A 17,987-nucleotide genomic window follows, 5' to 3' on the forward strand; every position below is an offset into this window, starting at 1 on the left:
GTCTACAATGGATGTGGTGCAGAGAAACTTTAGTGGGCAGCAGGAAAACACGGTCAGTGGGACATGAGAAGAAATAAAGACAAAGAGGAAAAGAATCAGACAGAGAGGAAGAAAACGATAAACAGTGTTGCAAAACTGTGAGAGAAGAACTTTGATAAGAGGAGATGTGAAGAAGGATCCACTAACCCAGGCAGTGTTGTCTTTCAAGTAGCAGCCTTTGTACTCAATCGTGTTTGGGTGTCGCAGCTGTCCCAAAAACTTGACCTCCTTAATGATGTCCTGCCACTTCTAACAAAGGCAAAACCAGACACGCAGATGGTTACACACTATAGGTACAATCACAGTAACACACAAGTGGGCATTGTCGTGACTTTGATTGCAGTGGTGCAGCTGGCCTCATGGTAGTGACCACACGCACACAGGTGTTATGGCTCTTACAATCTGCTACCAGTTACAAGTTGTTTAATAGCACTGCATCAACATAAATACTGAACAGTAATAAAATACACAAAATTGAAACTAGTTAGAAAAAGTCTGACAATGTCAAGCCAGAGTCCTCTCACAAAACCATCATTCACAGGTTTATAAAAAGAAAGTTTACTAAACCACAGAGATGTGGGCTGAAGTTCCGCTCTGGTGGAAGCAATGATCACAGAGGACGTCTTCTGAAATACACTTCAGTCTTGCGCCTAAAACCTTTCCAGTGGTTTGCTTGAGGGAGGCACATGTTTGTTCTAATTTTTGCATCTGGTGGTGACTAATTACTTTTACATTATTTTTTGTTCTTTTAGGGTAACTAGCCACCACAAATGAGACATCTTACAATCTCACAAGGTAGTGTTAAAGTTTTATATGAAACAGCAGTGATATACTGCTTTTGCATTTTGAGCACTTGCTCTCTTTGTTCTACATTTGTGTCTAAGCATGTGAGATAAATACCATCTGACCACAGACTGAAGAAATGCCCCCTCGAACTTGAGCTTTTTTTGTGATATGGTTCAAAGACACACGCACCAAATTGTAGTGGTGCATCCACAGAAGCACCTTGGTTTTTGAGTACAAAGTTTGGTGTTTGGTTGTCATTGTGTTCCTGTGCAAGTGTGTGTGTGTGTTTGTGTGTGTGTGTGTGTGTGTGTGCGTGCGTGCGTGCGCATGTCTTTTTCTTACTTCGGTAGTCTGCTTGCCATTATATGACATCTTTTTGATGGCCACCACCTCGTTGGAGTAAGAGTTACGTGCCTGAAAGATTGAAAATGGAAGAGGTCAGCTCCCACAAACACTTGTGCAGTAATCCTCCCACAAGGCATCACAGGACAAGCTCCATAAAAAGAGGCTTGCATCAATAAGTTAGAAACAGAGACACACATTGATATAACACACTGCATAAAAAAGGGATTTCACTGTTGTACTTAAAGATCCTGATGCTTGATTAACCAGGGAAACTAGTGGTTCTGTTATGTTAAATCCAAACACTAATTTTCATCACAGACGCATCATAGAGAGCTAGTGAAATGAAAGTATTCTATATACAAATAACACCTTTTTTCAAACATCACATGCAGCACTGAACTATATTACATCAGAATGATACAGCAGCAAACAGATTCTGTAAATTGAAAATAAATTAGTTTTCACTGGACAGTAACTCGTGTATTGCTTGAAGGGTGACTCAGAGGTGAGCCAGATAAATCCTATGCGTACAAAACGTAATGCATGCAAAAAGCAATGCATTTACAACAGGGTGATATGGAAATAACAGATTCTCTCATTTTAATTAAAACAAATTTCTGCCTGATCAAAGCACTCAACGATGTCATTAGGAGAAGCCTGTAGGTAAGTGCTGCATGTACACTGTGTTTGACTTTTCTGTGCACATTCACATGCCCATGTCAAACCTGTGATGTTAACCTCTGAGACATCTGACCTCAGGGAAAGCTGCGCTGCGGCTCAGCCTAAGCCCTTATCTCGGCTTCATCTCACTTACAAATAAATGGGAATTTCATGTTGAGAGTCAAATGGAATTAGAGTAACAGCAGGCAAGAGTATCCCCATTTGACTTTTTTCAGATTCATTTGATCCCTATGATTGCCTGTCAGTGCATGCATAATAGCCATTCCCTTTGGCGTAGTGTATAGATAGATGGCAATAGAGAGGAGAAAAAAGAACCATGTAACGTTGAAATATTGAAATACATTCAGGCTAATTGTCATTGCAGAAGAAAGGGGGTGTATCAATAATTACAATGGACTAATTCATTCAACATACACTACAGTAGTGTGTGTTCAAAGCCCTGGGTGATGGGCCTGCGTATTCAACAGAGGGAATTCCCCTTGTTCTCCTCTATAATGGAGTTCCTCCTTAGTCTTCCAATGCATTAACTATGAATGCACATACAATTGCACACACTTATTTGACTATGCATGCATGTGCGGGAATAACCGTGAGAATACTCATGCATTTCCAGAAGTAGTCACTGCACCCTTCTATCATGCAATTAACCTGTTTCCATCTTATGCACTGTTAGTACTGCAGACATTTATACTTAAATATTAGACAGTCCATCAAAGTATGTGTGTTCATGAGTTTCTTGGGGTGTTCAGAGATTTCTCCCAACAGCGGGTTATATGAAACGCCATAATTTCCACTGGGAATGGGGGCTACACTTATAATTTCACTTTGATTTTTTTTTCTGTCTATAAATTGATAAAAATGTTGACAGGCTCAAGTAAGTCACCATCAATTATTACAGTGTGCTCAAAGCAATAAGCTTAATGAGCAGCAGCGAGTTATTTGCAGACCTTTGTGCCCTGGGTTTTGCTTCTTGGGCTACGTGCAGGATACCCTATTTCTGGATGGAGGTTATTGACACTAAGAGAGAAGAGTACTTCACCTTCCCTGAATGTTTTTAGGGTGAAAAAAAATTCATCAATATTTTATTTATAGTTAATATTCTCCAAAAGGATGCTACATCAATCAAAGATAAGGCAATGAAACAGAAAATTTCATTTCCCCATATATTTCTGTTACACTAGCTCAACCAATGTCATCATAATGTTTTATGAATACACATGTTCAAACAGATATCCTCTTATATTTGTTAGCAGACCAGTCATTTCAGTATCTAAATAAAATGACTACATCTTTATCCAGGAAAAAAAAACAAACAAATGATCGGAACACATTTCACTAAAACTGCTCTGGCTAACAGCTAAAGCTAGCAGTGTACCAGTTGTAATGCAGACAGCATAAGTGTGTCAGTGAGCACAGCACTGGCATCAGGGCAGGATTTAGACACACACTGGAGCCTGTTAGCCAGACGGACATGGGTACCAGGGCTACTAGTGATGTATTGGGGCTTTGTGTGTGTGTGTGTGTGTGTGTGTGTGTGTGTGTGTGTGTGTGTGTGTGTGTGTGTAACTGACATGGGATAGAAGGGGATAGTAAAGCCCTGGCAGCCAAGAAAATCCTGCCCCACAATTGACAGCTTCTCTGTTTTTCTATACCAAGAGAACAGCTGTCTTAGGAGGGAGGGAGGAGGCTTATGGCCCCCAGCCCCAGCATCTGGAGGGGGGCAGAGGAGAATAGAGAAGAGGAATGGAGAGGAGAAGAGAAGAAATAAGAGAGAGCAGAGAGATGCTTTCAACCTCCCTCCACGCAGCTTTAGAATCAAAGGCTTGATGAGTAATTAGTGATGATGAGATTAATGAGAAAGGGTACAGAGAAAGTGCTGAGAGGGGATCCATCTCCACTTAATTGTATTCAAAGAGCAATAATGCAGCAGGCAACACTAACATCATGTGTAAAAATCAGCAAATCAATACATGAATCATAAATTAGTATGTATGGTAACTAGTTAATACATAACATCAAAGCTATAGTTGCGTACTAATACTCAGGTAGAAGTGTATTGCTCCGTGGTCATACTACTTTTTTGGTCCACCGTTCACATGGTGTCTTTCTTTCTGAACTATAAAACTCTGCTGAATAAATTTCAATAAAGCCAATAATTCAAATAAATGATTCCTACAATCCAATAACTTTTCAGTGCCTTCAAGGTCCAGTCATAATTGAAAACCCTTTGAAACAAAAAGATATGGTGGATTCTGAAGCAAATGCCTGAGAAAAACTATTTGTATTCCAAGATTGTCATTAGAAATATCCTGATGATATGACCATGACAACAACTTGATCTCTTCCAAGGATCTCTTCAAAATTACAGAGACACTTATGGCGAGACTTATTTCCAGTTGAAAGGATTTCCTTCAATCTGTGTTTGTGAATTGGCACTTACAAAGTAGACAGCACCAAAGCTGCCATGTCCGATCTCGTGCAGGTCACAGAAGACGTCCTCGGGGTCATCTTTGAAGAAGAGGTCGGCCAGCTCAGGGTCCTTCGGCACTCCTTTCCGTGTGGATGACGGCATTATGGGCTGGACATGGGCTAGGCGCCAGGGACCACGCTCACATACACACTGCTGCTGCTGCTACCGCCACCAGATGTCAAGGATGGACCCGGCATTGGCCAGCTAGACCTGGAAAACACAACAGAGAAAAAGACAAACGATGAGCTGACATTTTTAATGTGGTGGATTGCACTGAACAACATGATCACTTTTCTTTTCCTCAGGCTAACTAAATAAATCCTCCTCAATTTAATCTAAACATTTACTTGTTGCTAGAAAACTTAACACATCACTTCCTGTGTGAAAGCAAATATTGAAACTTTTAAGAACAAGAACTATTAATATAATCAGTGTCAAACTAGTAACATGCACACTAAGGCATTACATTACACTGAGACACATACACACACACACACACACACACACACACACACACACACACACACACACAACACACACACACACACACACGGTTGGTAACTGATACTCAGGAACATCCAGACATTGTTTGATCTAATGTTACTTTCGAAGACTATCAACATTCGTGCGTATGTGTGTGTGTGTGTGTGTGTGTGTATGTCTGTGTGTGTATGCCTTTGCAGTTGTGCATCTCATGGACAGTTGATAGGTGATAAGACAGGAAAAAAGACAGTCATATGATGATGGCTAACTGACTAGTCCTGCTGCTCATCCTAGTCACAGTCACACTTGATCATGTAAACATGCACGCACGCACACACGCACACACACACACACACACACACACACACACACACACACACACACACACACACACACACACACTTGACAGCTGAAGCTGAGTCACTGATGCACCATTTCCACACATGCACACGGTGTAACAGTTGCCTGTGTGCGTGCAGACACACACACAAACACTGAACGCTTTATATCACAAGGCTACAGCCAGGCTGTGAAGCGTGTACGCATCCTGGACACCCTGCTCCAGTTAGCTTCGCTGCACATGCAACACACACACATGCACACAGTCGCACACTATCTCTCTCATGCCCGTTTCTCTCTCTTTTTTTTTTTTTTCCTTTTTTACCATGAAATCTCTGTGCACATCAGCCAGATGCAGCAAGCAAATCTGGCTCCAAAGGCCAGCCCCACACAGAGCAAGCTGACATACAGGCAGAGGCAGCAAGACACACAGGCACCCAGGCCAAGACACTAAGCATCAGCATCATCCTAATCCCATGCTCTTAAAAGGGATCTAAGCCATAACACCCACTCCAAAAATATCATCCTTAAAGGCAAAGTCCTGCACCCTCTCTTCCATGGAACCAGATGCACAAAGATAATTCATTCAGGAACTTTAATGGGGATGTCCAAATTAAATTTTTTCTCCCAATCTCAACACGTTGCATTATGTTTGGTGAAATTCAACTAATTACAGCTTTCCATTGATTTTCTTTCATACAAAATGGCTAACTTCACCAAAAAGTTGCAAAATACAAGAGGTGAACAACATCTAAGGTTTGAAAGTGGCCTCAAGGTTCGGCATCATCACTAATTCAACAGAAAAACACATGGCTCAAGGCAGCTCAAAGTCTGTGCTCATATGTTCAAGGCCTATGTCAAGAGACGCTGGTTATGTGCTACACTGTAAAGTCGAAGGAAAGAGGTGTGTCATCATTTAGGTTATAATTTTGTAAACAGCTGAGTTCCCAAGGCTTTTGGATAACAGTGAAACAATGTTGAGCATTCACATTGTGACTGTATAACTGGATAAGTGGATTTATTTCTTGTCAAATTAGTTTACCAAAAGGAGGTGAGTAGTGTGCTGGCCAAGAAAACCTTAACAAATAGACACATCTGGCCACTCGTAACCTTCTGTATATTGAAAAGACTCCTGAAGCACCGTGCCAGCCTGCTACTATCTCCAAAGCTGTTATAACATCTCAGCATTTGGGATGGCAGCCAGTTGTACTGCAGCCTGACTAAAGTGAATTTCATGCCATTAAGCTTTGATTTCTCTCTAGGAATGCTCAAGGAACATACTTGGAAACAACCACAGGTTGTCACATAAACAAGAGGCAAGGTTTCAGTTTACCTGCTTACATAATATGAAAGATCACATTTGCAGGCGAACATGCTTATTGCCTTAAGGCATCTATTGGTTGTAGATGCTTTTCTGAGAGGCATGAAACCCTCGACTGAGACCTCCATGCCTTTGACAGAGGTGTGACGAATAATCATTGAGCTACAGCGTACAGTATAGAAATGTAACTGTATGCATACGACCTTTAGACTACAGATTTATTTTTCGACACAACTCGTGGTTTTTTTACTTTACTTGAGTATTTCCATTTTATACTACCTCATACTTCAACTCTATCACATTTTCAACTCCACTCAACTACAGTTACTTTTCAGGTTAACACTGTTCATACAAAACATATGATGAGTTTAGAAATGATGATGCATTGTTATAGATGAAAAAGTATATGAAGCAATTCAATTTAGTTCCACGTTCACCAACTGCAACATTAAAACACTGCTCATGTAAATAATAATCATCCACTAATACTGGAACACCGACAGGAACCATTCTGCATTATAATACTTTTACCTTTAATACTGTAAGTACATTTTATTGCCAATAAGTCTGTACTTTTACTTCTGAAAGATTTTAAATATAGGACCTTTACTTGTAATGTTTTCAGTGTAGTAGTTTTACTTCTACTTTTATTTTTACAGAAGTAAAATATAATATATTAATATGAATATGAAAAAATGCAGCAATCTCCACATTTGAGAGGCTGGAACCAAAGAATATTTGATTAAAAGATTAGCAAAATAGTTGCCAACTAATTCAATGATTAATTAATTAACTAATCATTTTAGCTTTACATTACACCAACGTGATTGTCTGCTTTTTCGCTAAATTAGGCAGTGCAAAAAGAATCATAAAGATCATGCGTGCTTGTGTGGGTTGTTACCTGTATTTTTTTTCCCTGTGTGTTTCAGTGTGTGCACTTGCATTTTATATCTGTTTACCTACAATATGAACTTGCGTGTGTCCATGAGTTTTAGCAAATCTGTGTGTGTGTGTCTGTGTGTCTCCTAGTTGCATCAGCACTGTCCTGCTTGAGTGCGCCAGATAGATACTGAAATAAAGTCTGACACAACCCCCATATCAACCCTATACCCATCAAAAACACACCCACAGCATGTACACATACACACACACATAATATGACAATGCTGCTTTCACTAATAGAAAATGAGACAGGAATGAAAATGTTGCAAAAATAATACAGGAAAAACAAAAATTGGGGAATGAAAGAGTAAGAAATTTGGACGGAGAGATAGAGAGAAGATCTGACAGACAGATAGAAAGGGACACTGACCCACTAATAGCAAGCAAGCAGCTTCACCCCTGTGATACAGCTTTGAAAGCAGATCTAAACCACATCGATGGAGAGTTGGTAGATGAGTAAAAGACAGATAGAAATGGAGCAAATGAACACTGAAGTCATGTGATCACTCTAGAGACTGCACACCTCCCTCTCACCCTCTTTTCCACTCTTCCTCCTCCTCCTCTTCCTTCTCTCTTAAGATGTGTGAAGTGATGCAATGTGGCAACAACAGGTTGTAACACAGGGGACTTGGTAAAGCTGTTACTAGTCCTGCAAAGCCCAGTGTTTGGACAGTTAGCTCTGTGTGTGTGTGTGTGTGTGTGTGTGTGTGTGTGTGTGTGTCTGTGTGTGTCTACTGTGGATCTATGAATGGTATTGTGCTGAGAGAGAGAGCTGATTAGGCAAATGGCTTAGACAGATTAAACGCTTCGTGTGTGAGTGTGAATTCTTTGCAACATGTGCACAACTACACACCACTGCATGACACTGTACTTATATGTAGGTGTGCATTAGTGTATATGTTCAGGGATACCACACACTTTGCATGCATACACTGATGTCTGAGTAAATCAGATGTCGTGTGTGTGGGTTACTGTGGGGGTGCGTAATGGGGATAAAAGGTTTGCTAGATACAATAAACTATATGTCATAAAAACAAATTACATGTAGAAGAGATTATACGGTTTATGCTAATCTAGTCTGGACTACACACACACACACACTGAAAACACTGAAGAATTCAACCATTTTTGAAGAACAAAAAGGATTTTGCACTGAAAGTCTTGACGATTAATTAATATCTAAAAGTTTTGACAATTTTTGGATCAAGAAATTTAGACACATAACATGAAGTTAGTGTTTTCCCTACATTTTATTCTGGCAGCATTGAAAACGAACTTCAAAAGCGACTCAACTCTACTCACTATTTCACACCTGCCACTGCTATTCATTTTTATGTTAGTTAACAAAATCTAATAACACAAAAACACAAGATCTACAGAACTTATTCTGGGACTCCTCCAGTGGTTATACCTGTACATGCAACACATGCTGGCATACACATGTTAACCGTAGGCCAGAGTTCAACATGCATACACAATAAAACACATGAGCAGAAACACACAACCAAACATATACACCCTCCCACCCCCCAGGCCACTTGTTGGTGTTGCTATGACTAATTGATGTACCAACATGTTGTTGTAGGTCTAAGTCTGTCAGGCTGGTGGATATGGCTCTACTGTATACCATGTGCTGCAACAGTCATATTTAAATGGGACACCACATTGTCTGCTCTTTGCCAATTATATACAAGAATAAGATATAAATGCCACAAACAAAAAGACTGGTCCACAAATACAAGGTAGAGCCTCAGTACTGAATTCTTTTGATACATTTTCAGAGGGAATTAGACAGAGCCACAGTGTGCCAGTGGATTGGGAAAAAGTTAAGTTTGGTCACACACCTGAAAACATGGTTGAATGTGAAATGTTTCACAACACAAGACCACATCCACCTTGACTGACAAGTTGTGCAAAGATATTGTGAAGATTTAGGAAAAAAATTCTTTCAAATAACCCACGGATGGTTGGATGTGCATCATTTTTGCAAGTGCAAAATCATAAGAAGATATAGTTTGATGGAAAACAACTTGACAGAAATTCCAAGTTTCCTCTACACTCAGATTTGCAGTGTTCTCTTACATACTCCACTCTTAAACACTTTGTCTTCAATTCTCTTTGTAACTGCCCTCTCTTTTATCAATTTCTTTAAAGAGAAAAGCTTTGACAAGGAAGAACACATGAATTTCTTATCATTCATTTTACTCTCTGTTTCCTGGGTTTGTCAATATTCAACATAAACTCTGTGTGTCTGTGTGTGTATACTGTATGAAAATGCATATATGCCTGTGAAAGTAAAGTGGTTGTGAAAATGTGCTCATTTTGTATATACACATGTACATAGGGTGTGTCAAAATAAATTTGTGTTGTTATGCCATTGGGAGCACATGAGTGTCCATATGTGTGTGTATGTGCGTGTAGCCAGGGGGTTTAGCGGCTTACTGGCCCCCCTCCTGGCTTTAGGCAGGAACAGGAATTAGACAGACTGTGGGAATTCTTACTGGGATTCAAATCACCAGCTCTAATCAGAAACGGAAAAAAAGAACTGGTAAATCTGCTAAATTGCGCATTGAGACATTGTGTGAGGATAATGTGTTTGTGCACGCGCGTGTGTGTTCACGTTCATGTAAGACCGAAGGAATAAAAATTACGTAATGATCCCATTCCCCTTAATTTCTATAATAACGTTACAGAGAGCGAGCTAAGAGCTTTGGAGTTGAGTATGTTTTTCTGTGAAGGTGCGCATGTACATATGAGTGAGCAAGGAAGCCTGAATCATACACTCACTCAGGAAAAAATGAAAATCACTGCACTTCAGTAATTGTGCCTAATAAAAACTTAAAGAGTCGGTAGAGCCTCACATCTCACCAGAGTGCAAGGTCCCTGGAGAGTACCATATGCGTATGTGTGACGTGTACAAGCGTGTGTGTGCGTGCCTTCTGCACGACATTAAATGGGTCAGCCTCGTTATGAATAATATAGAAGCCTATTCAAATGCACAACGCAGGGTTGTATGATGATGACTAGCCAATTCAAGGGGCCAACTGTGATAGGGTTGTTTCTTATCAATGGAAAATCAGAGAGTGGCTTTTCCTCCAGTGAACTGCATGCTCCGAGTCCATACACATGGCCATGCATGGACAGACTATATGTATTCATGCATGCATACACACTGACACAACCTCAGTGTCTCTATAGTTTAATACAAATGTCAATCCTCCAGACTACACCTTTGTGGACTTCAGTCAACAGTATCCACATTCACAATTTGTGCAGGATGCATGAAGAGTTTGGTTTTAGGGAGTAAAACTGAGATATGCCTACACTGCAAAATTTTATATACACAGTAAACCTTCCCATTACATTGAATAGGTGAGTATTACAATGCTATTATTATTATTCGATCTGAAACCCTCAGATCGAGATCTTAAAGCCTTCGTTTAATCATCAGCAGAATTACTTTATGCCACAAGGGCCACTGTTTTTTTGTTTCTTTTTTAATGTACTAACAATGAGTTGACAGCTGACCGTAACCTGACAGCAAATGGGGGTGGACAAAAGTTCATTCTCTATTTGTCAGTGTTAGCAGAACTGTACAACACTCTCTTAGAATCATATCATGACCTTAACAGGAATACAACAGCATTGCTAATTGTCAGACGAGGCTTCTATGCAACTACAGAGAGAGGAAGATGTCAAGCCAGCATATTTTGTATACATCTTCAGTTCCCTAAAAAGAGGCCTTATCAGGTATATAAGTGAAAACACCAATATGGGTCAATCCGGAACCATGGTCTTCAAGCCACCACAAGGCTTATTGTTGACTTTACTGTACAGCCTGGGCCAGTCTTAACTTCACTCTGCCCTCAAGTTCACTAGTCTGCAAGTGAGGGGAAGTTGAGACATTTGAAATCATCCCTCATCTTGCCTCAAGTATTGTTCTGTAACCCAAATTCTTCCCCTCTACCACACCCGATACCCTTGAGCTCTCTTCCCACTCAGGGTGTGACTCAGCAGCAAGATTTGCCCACAGCACAGAATGTACACACACGCCTGACTTTCTCCTGAATCCAATGATTGGTGTTGGCTCTCTGTGCCATGATGATAAGTTGACAGAAGGATTTACATTATTGCCCAATTCACAAAAGACTCCAAACCACAGATGAACCTCAGGCTTCCTTCAGTCACTATAGCTTTAAGATGCCTGAGCAGGAAAACCTTACAGAGAAACATTTCCAAACAAACTAAAGAAAAGACAAGCAGTACTTTAGAAATTGTTGTTTAAAAAGAATCTAATAAAAATCAACATTTTAAGGCTACCTTCATCTACCACGTTTAACTGCAATATCTAAATTTTATTCATCTGAAAAACACAAACACAAAATACACGCAAAATACAACTGCTAAGTCTAACAAGTTTGATACTGCCAACCATAAAAGTGGTCTGCGCTACGATGCTTCCGGTTTAAAATAAAACATGAAACCTCCAACAGTTAGACTGCAGCGATACTCACACAGGAACTCACACGTGTATGTACACATAGACAACTTGAGAAAGTTATGGTACAGGCCAGAGAAGCTTTACCTCCTCCCAGAGTCAGCTTTAATCCAGTGAGACAGACAGTTGGTTAGTTGTTATGTATATCAATGCATTCATTACAAGGCAAACAAGACCCAGTTTAGAAGTTGGCTGACGCCTGTGCTGGCTGTCTAACTGCAACATGAGACACGCACACACGCACACACGCACACACACACACGTTATTGAGACAAGTCAATAAATGACCTGTAAAGCCTGTCAGACAAACACTTGGTTAACTTATCTGAATGGTGGAAGTTATAATAAAATTAAAGACATTGTTTGTTTTTTTTTGTATCACTATGATGGGGTGCCCTGAAAAACAAATGACCAAAAAGTTACACCAACCAGTAGGAAATGTGTAAAGAGGGTGTCCAACTAGCCTCTGTCTCCCTCTTTCTCCTTTTCTCTCTCCTCAGATCAAGTCCAGAGTTGACTTCTTGGCGACTTTCCTCATGACTGGATTAAGACTGTACCTGAGAAACAAGAGAGGAAGAAACAAAAGAAAGGTGATGGTTGGATTGAGATTAAATGAATACATTTAAATTAAGAAGAAAAAGAAATTTGTGTCTGTGATAATGTTACTGGAGCTGAAATGGTAAGTGGATTAATCGATTAGTGGATAAATAGAATATTAACTGGCACTCAGTTATTATCTTCTTGACAAGTTCTGGATCACAGCAATGAGTCCTTCTTTTATCAGCTTCAGGAAAGATGACAATATAACCTCAATTTGTAGAGATATTGTCACTAACAGTATCATCAGTGTGGGATAAAGGCTGTTGGGTATCTCAGTCAGGTGGTAATAATACACTGTTCATAGTGCTTAAGTCTTAAAATGCTGCAAGTATCACTTTATTTAGTACATGATAGCAAGATAGGAACCATCTCGATGTTAATTGATTTTCTACATCTGCTTGAGCATATTCAGGCTCACAGGTGAGCCCAATGACTCATCCCAGAATGCATAGGGCATACAGTATCTCAAACCAAATGTCTTGGCATTTGAAACAAGGGAAGTACCTCCTGTTTCAGGCTGAACAGATCCTTCCTCCCTCTTTCAAATAGGTGAGTTCAAGGACACTACACACAGCGCTGAGGACAAACACAACATTTTACACACCCACGAGCAAGCACAAATACAATATTTTGCTTTCTCCCACACATACACACACACACACACACACACACATCAAATCCAAGTGAGCTGTTCTGACAGCAGAGCGCTGCCAGCTACTGGACTGTGTTTCATTATGACAAGCAGGTGGTGCAGCATTCACAGCATTACGACTGAACACAACCTGACCCTGTACCATACACATCAGATTTACATAGCCGGCACACAACAAAACCAACTGTTGTCTACAAGCAGCCTAACAGTCAGGAAGTACAGTAGATCCGTTATTCATTACATAAATGACCCTGTGACCTTTGGTTTGAGCCACTTAATTCCTCTGTGGAATCAAATTGGAACAATTCCTTTTACTCTTCTTTTCTACCTTCTTCTCTACCATTTTTCACCCTGCTCTTGCCTTATTGGTTTCACCCCTCCAAACCTACCCCTCTCTTTTTGATCGTGCCGAGCAGCAGATTGGGTGCTCAGAGGAACCGCATTCAATAATAAAAGAAGAGAGGATGGAGGGATGAGAGAAGAGGGATAAAAATGTATTGTGCCCCTACCGAGTGTCCCTGAATGATTTATAACACAAACTGACGCTTGCATGAGCCTCTGGGAAAGTTGTGGCTGCACTTCTCCTCCTCCTCGCTCACTCCACCCTGCTTGGCATTTGTGACCAACCAACAACAGAAAGACATAAATAGATAGAAAGAGTGAGAAAATAGTGCAAGGGTGAGACTGTGTTTGTATGTCTTTTACTCAAGTCCATCTTTAAGAGGCCTTTAAATTGATTTTATTTTAAAGATACAATCTCAACCCATACTACTTTCAAGGCTGCAACTAATGATTATTTTCCTTCTCTATTAATTTGCCAATTGTTTTCTTGATTACTTTATTTCTTGTTGTGTTTTTAAATTGTCAGACAATAGTGAAAAAAAGTCCCATCACAACTTTCCAGAGCCCAAGGGGACACCTTCAAATGTCTTATTTTGTCATCTGGACCTACAGTCCAAAACCCCTACGAATGTCAGTTTACAATGATATAAAACCGAGAAATGCATCAAGTTTTGGGTTTTTGTTGGAATGCCATAAAAGATAAGTCTCTTTCACTCCTTAGAAGTGTTAACACACCCTGTACAGACCAGGAATAAATCAATAACTACTTGATTTGGAGCAGTAACATAAGATTGTTTGCTAATGTTTTGCAGTAAAAATAAAAAACATGCCTTTTTCCAGCTGAGCAAATGCTTTGCAGTAGCTCAACGATGTTGTTTCTAAGGGAAATAACAATAGTAACTATTATTAAACCTTAATATTTTGCTAGGTAGGTAAGAATTGAAATTTTCTGTTTTAGAAATACTGTACAGACTATATGCACACTTGCTGTGAGAGGGACAAAAGCAGAAACAAAGGCCACATTAAATAAATAAATTAAGGTCAACTGGTGTGGTGGCCTGGTGGTTATGAGGTATACCAAATACTCTAGTGAATTCAGAGTGTGTCTATCGGTGTGTGTGTTTGAGAAATACACCAGGTTACAAAGGTCAGGGGGCCAGCTGAGGCATGGCATTTGTTAAAACACAAAGAAAAAGTGAGAGAGAAAAAAAATTGTCAAAGAGGCACAGAGGATCTGATTGTGTCAAAGAGTAATGATGTGAAATGAGATGATGAGAGAGAAAAAGAAGAAGAGTGAGATGGAGGAAAGCAGTGAGGGATATCCACTTGACTACTTTGTGATCTCTAAGCCTCGCTTCCATATTTTTTGGTTAATAAGAAGCACAAAGTTAAAGAGCATAATAGTATTTGTGTCATTATGCTATACTTGAGAGACGTGTGGTCACCTCTGTGAGGTCAGATCATTGTAGTGAAGTCTTACTTCTTCCATGGCCTATATGGTTAAGATCAGGCAATGTAGGCTCAAACACCCTGACAGGCTTCCAGACAAAGTTTGTTGATACACTGGCTACTGATCAAAATCCTGATACCCAACTCCTACTTTCCCTTCCTCCTGTTACATGACACACGCTGTGAAATGAATCACAAATCCTGAGTCACAAGCCTTCAATTTTGAAGGCACAATTTGGCCAAGCAAACTGTTCGGACAACCCTGTATCGCATTTCTGTTTTCGGGCAAAACAATCCAATAGAACAGTTTTCAGAGGGATCAATCAAACAATTGATCAAGGATGGCTGTGATATCAAGTATCAAACATGGACTTTGGCCAAGTCCAGGCCTCTTTCTGTTTCAGTTTTTCACATACAGACTTCATGAAATGATGACCTGACTTCCTGGATGGAAACCTAGGGAATTCTGTGTTGAGGGTGTAAATCCCCCTTCATCAGCAGCCTTTAAAGTTGAGCAAGTCACCAAACAAAAAACTGCTCTCAGAAAAATAGCTCACGACCCATCAGTAGATTAAACACGTTAAACTGACTAGCTCTTAGATGTAAATATATTTTGTGAATCTGAATTAATGCACACACACTTAAAGCACTACAAAAATACCAGTTATAATGCTTAATCTGTCTTTATAATAACTTTGAGCCCTGATGTGCCTGAATTTAATAAATGATAATGAGACTCAAGTGTGCATAAATTCAACACTTGATGATTTGCACAGTGACTGATGATGACTAAGGTGGGTTTTTGATGAGTCATACCGGAGGTAATCATATGTCCCATAGTGAAATACTGCTTTAAATAAAGCTGAGACAACCAAATATGAGACCATTTCCACAATATACAAAATTCTCCCAGGATGAAAATAAACTAATCCAGTGAGATAGAAAGAAACTAAACATTATGTCCTGATTATCCTGCCAGGGCGGCATGGTGTGGATTTTTATAGCAGTGACTCATTTTCACAGAGTGAAGAATACACACACACACACACACACACACACACACACACACACACACTTGAAGCTCTAAAGCAGGATTTGGAGACTTCGGGGCAGCTCTCATCTCAGGAGCTTAGTGACACTATTGAGACATGCATGCTTACAAACACACACATACACACACAGGAGAAGAGATGGAAAATGCCAGTAAGAGGATGGAAAGTATATGGTTCTGCTTTCCAAACTCGTTAGAAGTGTTGAACACACAGCCACTTTAGCAGAATCAAGGAATAATGCAATAACTAATACTCTAGAATTTGGATGCGCACGTTAAATCACACGACTTGGTTTTGCTAATCCGTTAACTTGTCACGTATAAATATAAAAACATGCCTTTTTCCAGTGAGCAAATCGCTTTGCGCAGTAGCTCAACGATGTTGTTTCTAAGGAAATAACAATAGTAATATTAATTTAAACTTTTATATATTTGTAGGTATGGTAGAATTGAAAATTTTCTGTTTTAGAAATACTTACAGACTATACTGCACACTTGCTGTGAGAGGGACAAAAGCAGAAACAAAGGCCACATTAAATATAATAAATTAAGGTCAACTGGTGTGGTGGCCTGGTGGTTATGAGGTATACCAAATACTCTAGTGAAAGCAGTTGTTGTCTATCGGTGTGTGTGTTTGAGAAATACACCAGGTTACAAAGGTCAGGGGCCAGCTGAGGCAGTGGCATTTGTTAAAACACAAAGAAAAGTGAGAGAGAAAAAAAATTGTCAAAGAGGCACAGAGGATCTGATTGTGTCAAAGAGTAATGATGTGAAATGAGATGATGAGAGAGAAAAGAAGAAGAGTGAGATGGAGGAAAGCAGTGAGGGATATCCACTTGACTACTTTGTGATCTCTAAGCCTCGCTTCCATATTTTTTGGTTAATAAGAAGCACAAAGTTAAAGAGCATAATAGTATTTGTGTCATTATGCTATACTTGAGAGACGTGTGGTCACCTCTGTGAGGTCAGATCATTGTAGTGAAGTCTTACTTCTTCCATGGCCTATATGGTTAAGATCAGGCAATGTAGGCTCAAACACCCTGACAGGCTTCCAGACAAAGTTTGTTGATACACTGGCTACTGATCAAAATCCTGATACCAACTCCTACTTTCCCTTCCTCCTGTTACATGACACAGCTGTGAAATGAATCAAAATCCTGAGTCACAAGCCTTCAATTTTTGAAGGCACAATTTGGCCAAGCAAACTGTTCGGACAACCCTGTATCGGCATTTCTGTTTTTCGGGCAAACAATCCAATAGAACAGTTTTCAGAGGGATCAATCAAACAATTGATCAAGGATGGCTGTGATATCAAGTATCAAACATGGACTTTGGCCAAGTCCAGGCCTCTTTCTGTTTCAGTTTTTCACATACACAGACTTCATGAAATGATGACCTGACTTCCTGGATGGAAACCTAGGGAATTCTGTGTTGAGGGTGTAAATCCCCTTCATCAGCAGCCTTAAAGTTGAGCAAGTCACCAAACAAAAAACTGCTCTCAGAAAATAGCTCACGACCCATCAGTAGATTAAACACGTTAAACTGACTAGCTCTTAGATGTAAATATATTTTGTGAATCTGAATTAAATGCACACACACTTAAAGCACTACAAAATACCAGTTATAATGCTTAATCTGTCTTTATAATAACTTTGGCCCTGATGTGCCTGAATTTAATAAATGATAATGAGACTCAAGTGTGCATAAATTCAACACTTGATGATTTGCACAGTGACTGATGATGACTAAGGTGGGTTTTTTGATGAGTCATACCGGAGGTAATCATATGTCCCATAGTGAAATACTGCTTTAAATAAAGCTGAGACAACCAAATATGAGACCATTTCCACAATATACAAAATTCTCCCAGGATGAAAATAAACTAATCCAGTGAGATAGAAAGAAACTAAACATTATGTCCTGATTATCCTGCCAGGGGGCATGGTGTGGATTTTTATAGCAGTGACTCATTTTCACAGAGTGAAGAAT

General features: G+C 39.8%; 1 protein-coding gene across 2 annotated transcripts in view; it reads right to left on the bottom strand.

Annotated features, from left to right (window-relative positions):
* Nucleotides 1–17,987, bottom strand: part of taok3 (TAO kinase 3) — a 75,170-nt gene that overhangs the window by 36,291 nt on the left and 20,892 nt on the right. For both annotated transcript variants that reach the window (XM_022752804.1, XM_022752805.1), the window contains 4 exons: nucleotides 12,334–12,461; nucleotides 4,292–4,531; nucleotides 1,168–1,239; nucleotides 187–288 (listed from right to left, as the gene is read on the bottom strand). In XM_022752804.1, the coding sequence (XP_022608525.1) occupies nucleotides 187–288; nucleotides 1,168–1,239; nucleotides 4,292–4,423 (306 nt within the window). In that variant the 5' untranslated portion in view covers nucleotides 4,424–4,531; nucleotides 12,334–12,461. The remainder of the gene's footprint in view (nucleotides 1–186; nucleotides 289–1,167; nucleotides 1,240–4,291; nucleotides 4,532–12,333; nucleotides 12,462–17,987) is intronic.

The sequence above is a fragment of the Seriola dumerili genome, unplaced genomic scaffold (assembly GCF_002260705.1).
Source record: "Seriola dumerili isolate Sdu_G_001 unplaced genomic scaffold, Sdu_1.0 BDQW01000177.1, whole genome shotgun sequence".
In the NCBI taxonomy this organism is placed as follows: Eukaryota; Metazoa; Chordata; class Actinopteri; order Carangiformes; family Carangidae; genus Seriola; species Seriola dumerili.